Source organism: Thalassophryne amazonica, chromosome 12, assembly GCF_902500255.1.
Source record: "Thalassophryne amazonica chromosome 12, fThaAma1.1, whole genome shotgun sequence".
Classification (NCBI taxonomy): Eukaryota; Metazoa; Chordata; class Actinopteri; order Batrachoidiformes; family Batrachoididae; genus Thalassophryne; species Thalassophryne amazonica.
In genome coordinates this window covers 56,789,330-56,802,246 of record NC_047114.1, presented here as the reverse complement: position 1 = coordinate 56,802,246, position 12,917 = coordinate 56,789,330, and the positions used below count along the sequence as shown (strand labels likewise).

Here is a 12,917-nt window from a genome sequence, read left to right as displayed (position 1 = left end):
GAGCTAGTTTGATGTTTAATTTCAATATAATTTGCATCACATCACTGAAACATTTTCACAACACAATCTGCCGTGCAAGAGAGTAAACTCGTAAACTCATTGTAAACTGTTGTAAACTGTCCGTGGCTCCATGAAAGTGCACAAATTTTTTTTATGAAATGTTCAAAATCTCTGGCACACATTAATTTGTGAACTACACATGAACATTGTGCAAAATATTCAAAAACACTGTCACTGCGAGTCACTGTGTCACAGCTCAGCTCATCTGAATGATTATGACGGGATGTTAACTGTTTACCCAAGCCATTACAATATTATAAATAATGACCTTTGAGACTATTCCAAATGCGTTCTCCATGTCATGAAGCGGATGAGAAAAGCTGCAGCTGTACAATATTCCTCTGTGATTCCGCGATTGATCAGAAGCGGTTTCATCAGCCAAGTTCTGACAGCAAATGATTAATCTGCTACAAAATAAAAATTTTATATAACGCAGCGTCCAGCAGGTCGCATTGGCACGACGACATGCATGGCAGTGTGGAGGTTAAATGCTTGCAAGTGTCAAGGTGCCTTAACAGGAGCCCATAAAAGGAACAGAGGTTACCACCACTGAATCGAACTAGTTTGTGATGAGATACTGAAATATTCTTTCAGGAAACAGACACTGTTGGACTTTTGAATACGGCGACACAGTGAACACTCTGTGGTTTGAGATAAGGCTGTACACGTTCTCCTTCCATTTGCAACCACATATCTGTGTGAGAAAGGCTTCTCTTCACTCAACTTCATAGAAGATGAAGTTCTTACTTAACATGGGTAGCCAACAAATGCACTTATTAGCATCTTATTTCCAGAAAGGCCCACTACATGTGTCTCTCCACCTCCCCAGCACACCTGAACAAAGCTGTTGGAAGCTTGGCTGAAATTGGGAAACCTGGATCGCCGGCATCACAGTCCAATGTGCAAACCATTACGCCACCATCTCCCCATAAAGAGTGAAAACAGAAGTAGATTGGATTCTGAAGCAAACATGAGGCTGATTTGACCTCAGCTGACTCAGACTTCATGGAACTTACAAAGTCAGGTGCACCCGTCTCAACAAGCATGTAGGCTAAGTTGCCAATACCCACCAAATTACTATTATTTTTGTTATTGATGTTATTGCCACTTGCGATTACAGTTATTGAGTGTGTCAGTGTAGTTGTGGCTGTGGATGATAATAAATAATATTTATATGAGCAATAAAACTGCCTCCTTCCTTACTGTAAATTCAACAAATGGTGCCAATGATGCTGTCAGACACACATTTTATGTGTGTTTATTTTATAATATGAAAGTGTTTTTATTGTTGTTCAGTAACTTTGGACATGTTAATAAATATAACATTTTTTTCTGTATTATCATTTGGGATGTTTGTAAACTGTTGTAGTATATTTTTTATTAGCATTTCGGTTTTTACTATTAAAGCTTATATTGCTTAGTGCTTTAATTCCTGGAAAAGTCCTACATAAATAGTCATTATCACTATTATTAATATTAGTAACAAATATGATGTGTGTGAAATTTTGATTTTGATTTTTGGTATATAGGTTGCACCAGAGTATAAGTCGCAGGACCTCCCAAAGTAGTAAAAAAAAAAGTTAAACGCAACATACATACTACAGAAAATGCAATGTACAAACTTGTTGCATTATTTCTGAACATATTTTAAATATTGTAGTTAAAAGTCAGGGGTGCTGATAATTCTGAGCTTGACTGTAATTACACCACAAAGGCCATTAAAAATAAATAACAGTTGACATGAGAAAAACAAACTATGGGCACTTCTATAAAACTGGGCTCGTAATTTTATTTTTATATTCACTCATTTGATATCAGATAAAACTCCCCGAGAAGTTCAGTGTGTTTGTTCTCTGTGGATCCTGGAGTGTGTGTGTGTTATGTTAAGTGTGTGTGTACTCACTCACATGTGCACTGACCTATGAGCGTGACGTTGCTGAGGTCAGACAGTGAAGAAGCCTGAATCGCTGAGATGGTGCCGTCTGTCAGCAGCAGAGCCCGAATCGTGCCTGGAACATCTGCACGCACAAACAAACACACTGTGTACATTTGTCAGCAGAGGTTGCACAGTTCTTCAAAAATCATCTTACTTCTTATTACAATTTGGTTGTGGGCTGCATTTTACTAAGTGGGATAGAATATTGTATAATGAACCAAAGGCTGAAGCTATTTCCAACGATACAATATCACCTTTTTTCTGTGTATCACAAGGGACATAGAAACATTAGCGGTGAGTATTCTATCAAATAAGAAAATTAAAGTGGCCGGCAAGAAAACAAGCTGCTTCTTTATGCAGATGATATCTTAGTTATTATCACTGATCCACAGTCCTCCTTACCACATCTGATGGACACAATACAGTCATATTCAAAAGTGTCAGGATATACTGTTAACTGGGGCAAATCTGAAGAAATGCCTTTATCTCCTCAGTGTTATTCATATATGACAGAGAAATTTAAATGGGTGCCTAAAGGAATTAAGTATTTGGGGATTAAACTTAGGATCAGGGGAAGTTACTTCAAATAAATTTTAATCCAATCCTGCTAAAAAATTAAGGCAAATTTATAAAAATGGGAAAAGCTAAAAAAAAAAAAGTCACTGTGGGGTAAAATCAATATTATAAAAAATGGTTACAGCTCCACAGTTTCATTACGTAATTATGATGTCACCAATTGCAATACTGTCTACCATCTTTAAACAGTATGAAAATCTGATCAGACAATTTTTATGGGAAGGGAAAAGAGCTAGAATAAAACTGAACAAATTCTACGCACCGAAAGAAAAGGTGGTCTAGGATTGCCCAATGCGAATTTGTACTACCTGTCATTTGAAATGGCAAAATTGATTAAACACTGGGAAATGACCAAGCATGGACAAGAATGGGTAGATATTGAAGAAGAAATCTGTTTACCATTTGATCCTGAACATACACTGTGCCAGAAATCTGACATTACTAACCCAGTACTTGTTCACTCTGGTCAAGGTTGGATGAGTGTACATAAAATGCTTAAGTTTCAACACCAAGTGCAAAAGTATTCATCTCTTTGGAATAACCCAGATATTTGTATTGGCAAAATGCCAGTGTTCTAGAGGCATTGGTATTCCCGTGGCATACATACTATTGAAGATATATATATATATATATATATATTATACAAATAATGAATGTTTATGAGTTCAATGGTATGAATATTTCATGAGGTGAAAGCTGGAACATACCATTCAATGAGGCGAAGCCAAGTTGAATGGTTTGTTTCAGCTTTCACCAGATTAAATATTCATTTCACTGAAAGAATGTAAAAACATTCACTATTTATTTTATATAATGGCTAAAATAGATCCTTGTCATTTGACATTTTATTAATTTATAAACAACAGAAAAAGGACTTACATTTTGGCGTTCCACTGCTGCTAAAGTACAAATTGTAACGTGTAGTCCAGTGATGCTGTGCACTGACTTCGGACTTCCATAAAAAAAGACCGTGTAGTTCCTCAGTCCAGCCAAAAATCACCTTTCATCTGAACAGCTCTTCATGCATCCAGATGGCTTACAGTGGAGTGGATTTTGTGTGCGTATGTTACAAGAATTAGCAGCGTCAGTTAGCTCAATCAAATCATCATGTCGTCGTCCCCCGCATGCAACCAGGTTGGTCGACTGTACGTCCTCAGTGCAGTGGAAAAAGAAAAAAAAAAAATCACGTGAGAAATGAGTCCAACTTTTTCGTTGTCCCCCACGCGCACACACGCAACCTGGTCAGTGCATGTGCGTGCGTGTACTACCAAAAAAAGACTGTGTATGAAAAAAAAAAAAATCACATCAGAAATTAGTCTAGCTTTTCATTCCAACTTCCTCCCAACAGCCTCCAGACAGCACAGTGGATTTGTTTTGTGTGTGTGCGTGCGTGCGCGTGTTGTGTGTGTGTGTGTTCACGCACATGCGCACGTACATGCATGTGCACAAGCATGTGCGCGTGTGAGATCGTGTGTGTGTGTACATGTGCATGCGCGAGCACGTGTGCACGAGGATGTGCGCGCGTGCGTGTGTGCAGAGTGCAATGGTACCAAGAAGACACTTTTAGAGCTATCTAAAATAAGTCAAAATTACACTCAGAATACAAGTACTGTTTGAAAACAAGGCTGGAATCTAAATAGTCTGGATTTACCTCATTCCAGCTGACTGCCAGCAAATGTTTCAGTTTTGCTTAAAGTTTACGTTTTTCCTTAAAGCTTAAAATCAATAAAATTTAAATGACAAAAAAAAATCACTTTATTTCACTTAAGACCTCAAAATTAAGTAGAAATGTATCATATTACTGGAGTTTATGTGCAGAGAAAACTACAGAAACATAAAAAACTTGGCTATTTTGCTGATAGCGTGTGTGTGTGTGTGTGTGTGTGTGTGTGTGTGTGTGTGTGTGTGTGTGTGTGTGTGTGTGTGTGTGTGTGTGTGTGTGTGTGTGTGTGTGTGTGTGTCCACGTGTGTGTATGTGCTACCAATAATGTGAGTCAGTCTGTGGCAGATGACGACGTCCTGAGAACAAACCACACAGGAAGAAGGGCATGATGGGGCGGCGGACACGAGCTGGGCTGTGATGACTGACAGCAGCAATCTCAGCAAAACACCTGGACACAAATTTTCATTTTCATCAAATCAAACCTGCATTAAAACAAATTTTCAGTTTCACACAAACTGTGAAGATGATCTGCACACACAGGACAAGATCATCTGATCTGTCAGTAAAAACAGCACAAATATCCAAAGAGACAAACAGCTTATTGCAGAACAAATGCCGAATCGAGTATTTAAAGTTGAAGTGTTCACTCACTCATCTTCAATCACTTGTTCCAATTAAGGGTCACGGGGAGGCTGGAGCCTATTCCAGCAGTCATGGGCATGAGGTGTGGTACAACCTGCACAGGACTCCAGTCTGTCACAGGGCCACATATAGACAAACACATTCACACCTGCACACACACCTACGGACAATTTAAAGTTTCCAATCCACCTAACCTGCATGTCTTTGGATGTGGGAGGAAGCCGGAGCACCCGGAGGGAACCCACGCAAACAGGAGGAGAACAGGCAAACTCTACACAAAAACACCACAGGTGGGAATCGATCCCATGACTTTCTTGCTCTGAGGTAATAGTGCTAACCACTAAGCCTCTGTGCTGTCTGCACATTAAGATTAAGATAACACTGTGTACATTAAGATAACACTGTGCAATTGTTATTAAATTTAAAAAATTAGAATCTGACAATTATCCAATATCTACTTTAAAAATGTAAAATACCGTACATAAATGGCCACTTTTTTACCTTTAAAAATAAATAGTTCAGTTTATGTAATAAAACTATAATATGGCTCAGGAACTGCATTGCATTATGGGATTTTTTTTGGCCATGTTGTGATTCTAGCAAACAACACAAACTGTACTGTTAGAGGTTGAAGAGCAATGGAAAAAGGGGGGGGGGGGGGGGGGGGGGTTACCGGGATAAACTGTCAGTGAGAACCAGAGTACTTTTTTGGATTTATTTATTTATTTATTTATTGTGCTAGAGGCTACAACAATATAATTACATCAGTCACTCATAGGTGGCAGCACATCACAGGAACTAAGAATAAGAGGAAGAAGACCTTACTAACATTGACTACACGAGGGGCTGGAAAGTGCCGACTTAACCCTTTAACTTTATATGTTCTAAATTTCAGAGAGATTTATTCTGTTTTAATTTTATCCGTCACAAGTTGCTTTTAAGACAACGCACAAAGTCAAAATGGTGCAATTTGTTTTTTGTTGTTCACCCTAATATAACATGATTTTGAAAAAAGATTTCTTATCAAAATTGTTCACTGATTCACTTCATCAGCAAGTCTTGTCAGATCTATAGGCAGAGGTGGTCAGCTGATTGAAATAATGGTTTCAAATGTGCAGTTGTATTTGTTTTATTTTGGTGTGACATTTCTTGTTTGTGCATGAGATTGATGCTGAAAGTGTGAGTGTCACACCAGATGCCTGAGAGTTGGTAACCCTGATTAATCTCCCTTCCCAGGAAATATTTTTCTATACTTTTAACTGTGGCTGCCAAAATGATGTCTTTATGTAAATTAATTACTTACAGCACCAGTAACATGTTAATTATTTTAATCTTGATTATTTGCACTGATCCTTTTTGTTTTGACATCATGGAGAGCAATAACTGCTTTGGATGTCTGTGCCTTTGGACACTGCCTTGCATGGTTGAAACAACACCACCAGACCAGAAGCTTTTTTTTTTAATAGCACCAAGGAAAAAAAATAACACTGTCAGAACATCTACAGCACACAGATTATCTTAATGTTGTTCTCCAACGTAAGGAACATTTGTTTCCTGCTGCTAAGTAATATACAGTGCATCTGGAAAGCATTCACAGCATTTATTTTTTTCCACATTTTGTTATCCTACAGCCTAATTCCAAAATGGATGTAAATCATTTTTTCCTCAATATTCTACACACAATACCCCATAATGACAAATGTGAAATAAGTGTTTTTTTTTTGTTTTTTTTTTTAGATTTTTGAAAATTTACTTTAAAAAAATGAAGAAATTACATGTACATAAGTATACACAGTCTTTGCCATGAAGCTCAAAACTGAGCTCCGGTGGATCCTGTTTCCACTGATCATCCTTGAGATGTTTCTACAGCTTAATTGGAGTCCACCTGGGGTAAAATCAGTTGATTGGATATGATTTGGAAAGACACACACCTGTCTATATATAAGGTCCCACAGTTGATGGCGCATGTCAGAGCACAAACCAAGCATGAAGTCAAAGAAATTGTCTGTAGACCTCTGAGACAGGATTGACTCAATGCATAAATCTTGAGAAGGGTATAGAAACATTTCTATTGCTTTGAAGGTCCCAGTGAGCACAGTGGCCTCCATCATGTGTAAATGAAAGCGGTTCAGATCCACCAGGACTCTTCCTAGAGCTGACCGCCTGTCTAAACTGAGTGATCAGGGAAAAGGGTCTTAGTCAGGGAGGTGACCAAGAACCCAATGGTCACTCTATCAGAACTCCAGCATTCCTCTGTGGAGAGAGGAGAACCTTCCAGAAGGACAACTATCTCTGCAGCAATCCATCAATCAGGCTTGTATGGTAGAGTGGCCAGACGGAAGACACTCCTTAGCAGTGGCGATTCTACACTGAATTACTCCCTGGGCATGACCCCCCCCCCCCCCAAAAAGAACAAAATTTTGCACAAACAGGCACTTTTTCTTATTTTATTAGTATTTTAAATATTTTAGATGTGCCCCTGAAATTGCAATTGAAATTGACATCAAAAGACTGCAGGCTCCAATATAACTCTTATACAAAACATCCATGAATTGCAAATTTGAATAAACATGCCCTCACGTGCAAAATGTCTGTCATTAGACGGTGCTATATTAATCTGTCTTTTAGGGAGGAATAATTAGCTATTTTATTAAGGTGCATATTTGTCTCAACATTTAGCTAAATATTTAGCTTGATGTTTGTAAAACCACCGAAAACAGTTCTGCATTTTTAAAGGTTTAAAGTTGTCACACCATTTTCTTACTTATTTATATCTGTTGTCAACCGTCAGTCATGTTGACTATGGTGTAGCACCAGATGGATCATCTTGTTTGACTTTGTGCACCAATCTTAGATTTACATCCTCTGTGACATTTCTGACATATGTAGACAGATGCCTGTTGTAGATGTGAGGGATTCTGCAGTGCCAACTTTCCTTCTAGCCCTGGTTTCATCCTTACAGTTTCTGATGACAGTCCGTCTGAGTCCTTGAGATATTTGTTCCTGAATCTTTTGTTTCTTCCTGTTTGTAAGTGACTATTATCTGATCTCACAGCGGTCATATCACCAGTGATGACACAAAGCAGAATGAAATCAGAACTGAATCTGATCTCCGAGCACATACACAAAGGAAGGTAACAAGAAAAACATAAATTAAACTTGAGATGTTCAGATGGCTCATTAAACAGTAAGGAGCCCAAATCTCACATCAAATCATTTGATTTGGCACATCCACACTCTGCTATATTCACTTAATCTAGTTCTGTAAACCGGCCCAACCTCCCTGTTTAAATATTAAACACAATATACTGTAAAATACAACACAATTAATTGTATATTTTGTTAAATTAGCTATATATTTTGTTAAACAACCAGGTTATGTGATGAGGGTAAACAAAAAATTAGATTAAGCACATGTATGTTGTAATTTGTTCAAGTGTACATTGCATCACGCAGGCACACAAAAAACAAGGTCAGATTCAAGTCACTTCAGCCAGTAATGCGAACACAGCTCAATTTCTAAACCCTCATTAGACAGGCTGTCCTCTCTCTGTCCGCTTTCAAACGCCTGTTCTGGGTTCAGAGTTCTGGTTCTGTGCTGTGTCCTAAGTGGACTTCACCACCGGACAGCAGGATCCTGCTGAGTGGAACAGCGGAGAAAAGGGAGCACTGCAGGATGATCCGTCCGGAGTCAAAGCGGAGCAGAGCGTCTGTCCCAGGGGACAACCGCAGAAAAGAACCGTCGAACCTTTTACACTGGTTCTGTTTTGTGCAGCTCAGCAAGCAGGACCACCTACAGCTGCAGGGAGGGGGCGCCAATTTGCTAATTCACACACAGTGATATGATCACCGCGTTGCGGCACAGGTAATTATTATTATTTATTTATTTATTTATTTATTTATTTTAAGTGTTTGTGCCACCCCCCGTGTGTCATGAAAAAAAAAATCTGCCCCGGGCAGCTGCCCGCTTCGCCGCATCAAAAACCACGTCTGCTCCTTAGAAAAAGGCACATGACAGCCCACCTGGAGTTTGTCCAAAGGCACCTGAAGGACTCTCAGACTACGAGAAACAAAATTCTCTGGTCTGATGAGACAAAGATTGAACTCTTTGGTGTGAATCCCAGGCGTCATGTTTGGAGGAAACCAGGCACCATCCCTACAGTGAAGCATGGTGGTGGCAGCGTCATGCTGTGGGGATGTTTTTCAGCGGAGGGAACTGGGAGACTAGTCAGGATTGAGGGAAAGATGAATGCAGCAATGTACAGAGACATCCTGGATGAAAACCTGCTCCGAGTGCTCTTGACCTCAAACTGGGGTCACGGTTCATCTTTCAGCAGGACAATGACCCTAAGCACACAGCCAAGATATAAAATGGAGTGGCTTCAGGACAACTCTGTGAACGTCCTTGAGTGACCCAGCCAGAGCCCAGACCTGAATCTAACTGAACATCTCTGGAGAGATCTGAAAATGGCTGTGCACCGACGCTCCCCATCCAACCTGATAGAGTTTGAGAGGTGCTACAAAGAGGAATGGACAAAACTACCCAAAAATAGGTGCACCAAGCTTGTGGCATCATATTCAAGAAGACTTGAGGCTGTAATTGCTGCCAAAGGTGCATCAACAAAGTATTGAGCAAAGGGTGTGAATATTTATGTACATGTGATTTCTTATTTATTTATTTTTTTTTTTTTTATTAATTAAAAACAACTTTTTTCATGTCATTATGGGGTGGTGCGAGAACAATTTTGAGGGAAAAAAATTAACTCCATTTTGGAATAAGGCTGTAACATAAAATTTGGAAAAAGTGAAGTGCTGTGAATACTTTCTAGATGCACAGTACATACGTGATATAGTTGTAAAATACTTTTCATATTGCTTTAACAACCATCAGTTCTATCTCAAATGTAGGGGATTAGACCTTAAATGATTGTTAATTAACAGCCATACGGAGCTCTTCCAAGTTTAAAACAGTCCAAAAAGATTTGATTCATTATGTTTTTCATCCAGAATTCAATGTTCAGTAAGCAGATTTCAAAATAAAATGGTCTTGGATCCAATAAGACGATTCTTAAAGGGGTTATCTTGTGACAAATCACTTTTCATCTTTGACATTTTCATGTGTTTGATATGAAATGTTCAACATCTCCAACGTCCCACAGATATTCTCCTGATCTAAGCTGAATTTATGACTGACACAGATTGTTTAACACCTCTGTGGCATATGTAAAAGAAATAATCCACCCTGCCAGATTGTCTAATTTTACCTCAGATTTGAAAATCCACCCCCCGCCCCATCCACACACACACACACTTTCACTATAGTCCAGGATTACAGCTGTATTCCAAAATCAGAAAAAAACCCTGATACCCAAAGTGAAAACTGCTCGATCACACAACATCAACATCTTACCATAATTACAAATATCAAAAGATGCAGCAAGTACAAGCACCTGCAAATGTGGATGCTGTACTGACAGCTTCTACTATAGCGACATCCCAGAAGGCACTGCAGCGTGACTTTACAATCCCAAATTGGCCATGAACAATTTGCAGTACCGACAGAGAGTTTTATTATCCCCATTCACATGTTCGACCCATTGTTTAATTCTGGTTGTACTTGTGCATTCTGTTTTTACACTTTATGCTGCATAATGGTCACAGCCCGAGCACTCCTGATCCCATCACATCTCAGAGGTGAAGTGGAGTCGGTTTTAATTAGTACTTGGCTGCGAGCTCTTAGCATGTTTCTCCAGGTAGAACTGGAGTTACATCAGGAAAGACATTTGACATAAAACATCTGCCAAATCCCATTACAGATATGTACCGAACCACTGCAGACTGGGCTAGCTGAAAGACGAATTTGGCGACATAATGAGCATCATGTTCCCCCCCCGTGATCGCTCAGTTGAGTAGTTAGCTAACATGAAGACTGGAGTGACTCCAGCAGGTGGCAGACACATCTATGGGATATAAGAGGCTAAACAAAGCCGTGCAGTACGGTAGCCTGGCATCCTGTCCCGGGTGTACCCCGCCTCCCACCCACTGACCACTGTTACAGGCTCCAACTCCCCCATGACCCTGAATTTGTATAAGTGACAATAGGAAATGAGTTGATCTGGTGCTTTAGAGATCATCAGATGTTCATCAGTTGGTCAGAAATAGAATAGAACAGCCAGTGTGAAGCATTTTCTGTTTTTCATGGTGTTGGTCCACTGATCAGTGTCTTAAGTGTGACCCTGACTGTGAAGTGTTGAATATTGTACTCACGGGTCATGTTGTGTTACAGCATGGTGGCGAAGTGACTTTTCTTCCAGCCGGGTCCAATCTCATGCGTCATCACAGCCATCGTTTAATCCCGTAGGAACATGTCATCCATGTTTCTTCCTCAGCAATTCATTCCAACCTAAGAAGTGTCTTGATGCACCTACAGTAGGTTATTTCTCAATCGATGACTGCAGCCTGTATTTCTTTAGAAATGATCATCCTCATTACTTGTTTTTGTTTTTTAAATGCCAATAATGGCCGAGGCGGCAGATAGAACCGATACAATGTGTTGGTGAGAGTTTTTGCCTGTAGAGGACACTGAGTGACAGCTGATGGACAGGCGTGGTAGAATTAGGCCGATCATGTTTCCGCTGTAGCTCCTTTGCTCATCATCGTTCCTCTGGCAGTGACGTCCTCTTTAATAAACAAACACACGTTAGATTTGATCAACAGAATGTAACCGTTCAACAACAAGGCTGCTAAGGCCTTACGATGTAACGCTCTTATTCATTTGTAGGTTCTGGTCATGTTTAATGCTCAGCCTGGGTATTCTGACTGCAGTACAATCAACCAGGGTTCGAGTCCAAAAATATAACACAAACCAACAGATTACAGCTATCACGCAGTGGGTCTCAAATTTTTCATTTTTAAATCGCTTGCACACTTTTTTAAAACAAAGAAAATACACAACTGAAATCTAATTAATAGGATTAAACTTGATGCTTTTAAGTTTTTCTAAATAATTTCACTTAAAATATTAAGATACAAAATTTGGTCTGAATCCAGCTAAAATCTTGCCTTCATTAGTGCTGAAAATGTATTAAAATGTTGATCTGGATCAGTTATATTCAAAGTGTCAGTTGTCCTACTGTACCCCAAAACTGGCCCTGCACCCCAGTTTGAGAACCCTGTTACATAAATACATCCTTCCAGAAGTGAAAAGCCTTTGTCAATTTCTAAAACCTGCCTCGTCTTAAAGAACACAAAAATCCATAGAAGTTGCCATCAGAGTGCAACACTCGCAACTTACATCTGATACAGACTGCAAATTTATTATTTAGGATTCTGTGATATTTTAATTTACATTTGATCAACAGTTATGACAGTTTGGTCTTTCAAAGTCACTCAAGGTCAACAGTTAGGTAACCAAGAGAAAGTTGATAAATGATTTCATATGATCCAAACAGCCATTCTAAATATCTCCTATATAAAAGCATTGGGCCAATACTTGACCCGTGTGTGTGTGACCTTATCTTTTTGCCAAATTTTCTCAAAATGAAGTCACTTTTTCTTTGGTTGGTCTTCATTCATTCCACCAAGTCTGACTCAAAACAGGAAAAAAAGCATTTGAGTTATTTTGTTCAGACAGAAAAACACACATGGTCAAAAACAAAACCCCCATGTGTGACACTACACAGGTGTATGGAGAAAAATAAATAAATAAAAGGTTCATGAGTCTGGATTTTACTCGACTCAGTGACCCACTGTACAACATTTATAGACCTTTCATGAGTAAAAGAAAAAAGATGTAAATTTAGATGTGCAAATACAACAGTACAAACCTTACTACAGTTACTAAAGTCAGTGATCCAATCAAATGAGTATGACCTCATTTTAATGAGACCGTCATCCTACACAGCATCACCCAAACATCTTCACACAACCTACAAATTTGTGTTTATGAGAAGTAACATTTAAGGACATGGTGATTACTGTCAGTCTGGACTGACGGCCGGCAGCACTCATCTCACATGCAGGTACACTTATTTTGATGAT

General features: G+C 39.2%; 1 protein-coding gene across 2 annotated transcripts in view; it reads right to left on the bottom strand.

Annotated features, from left to right (window-relative positions):
- Window positions 1–11,607, bottom strand: part of lrrc53 (leucine rich repeat containing 53) — a 27,429-nt gene extending 15,822 nt beyond the window's left edge. The window contains exons 1-3 of one of the 2 annotated variants that reach the window (XM_034183799.1): window positions 11,145–11,607; window positions 4,555–4,683; window positions 1,968–2,078 (exon numbers count right to left, since the gene is read on the bottom strand). In XM_034183799.1, the coding sequence (XP_034039690.1) occupies window positions 1,968–2,078; window positions 4,555–4,683; window positions 11,145–11,151 (247 nt within the window). In that variant the 5' untranslated portion in view covers window positions 11,152–11,607. The remainder of the gene's footprint in view (window positions 1–1,967; window positions 2,079–4,554; window positions 4,684–11,144) is intronic. The other variant, XM_034183800.1, reaches the window with a different exon arrangement.
- Window positions 11,608–12,917: the final 1,310 nt, after the last annotated feature.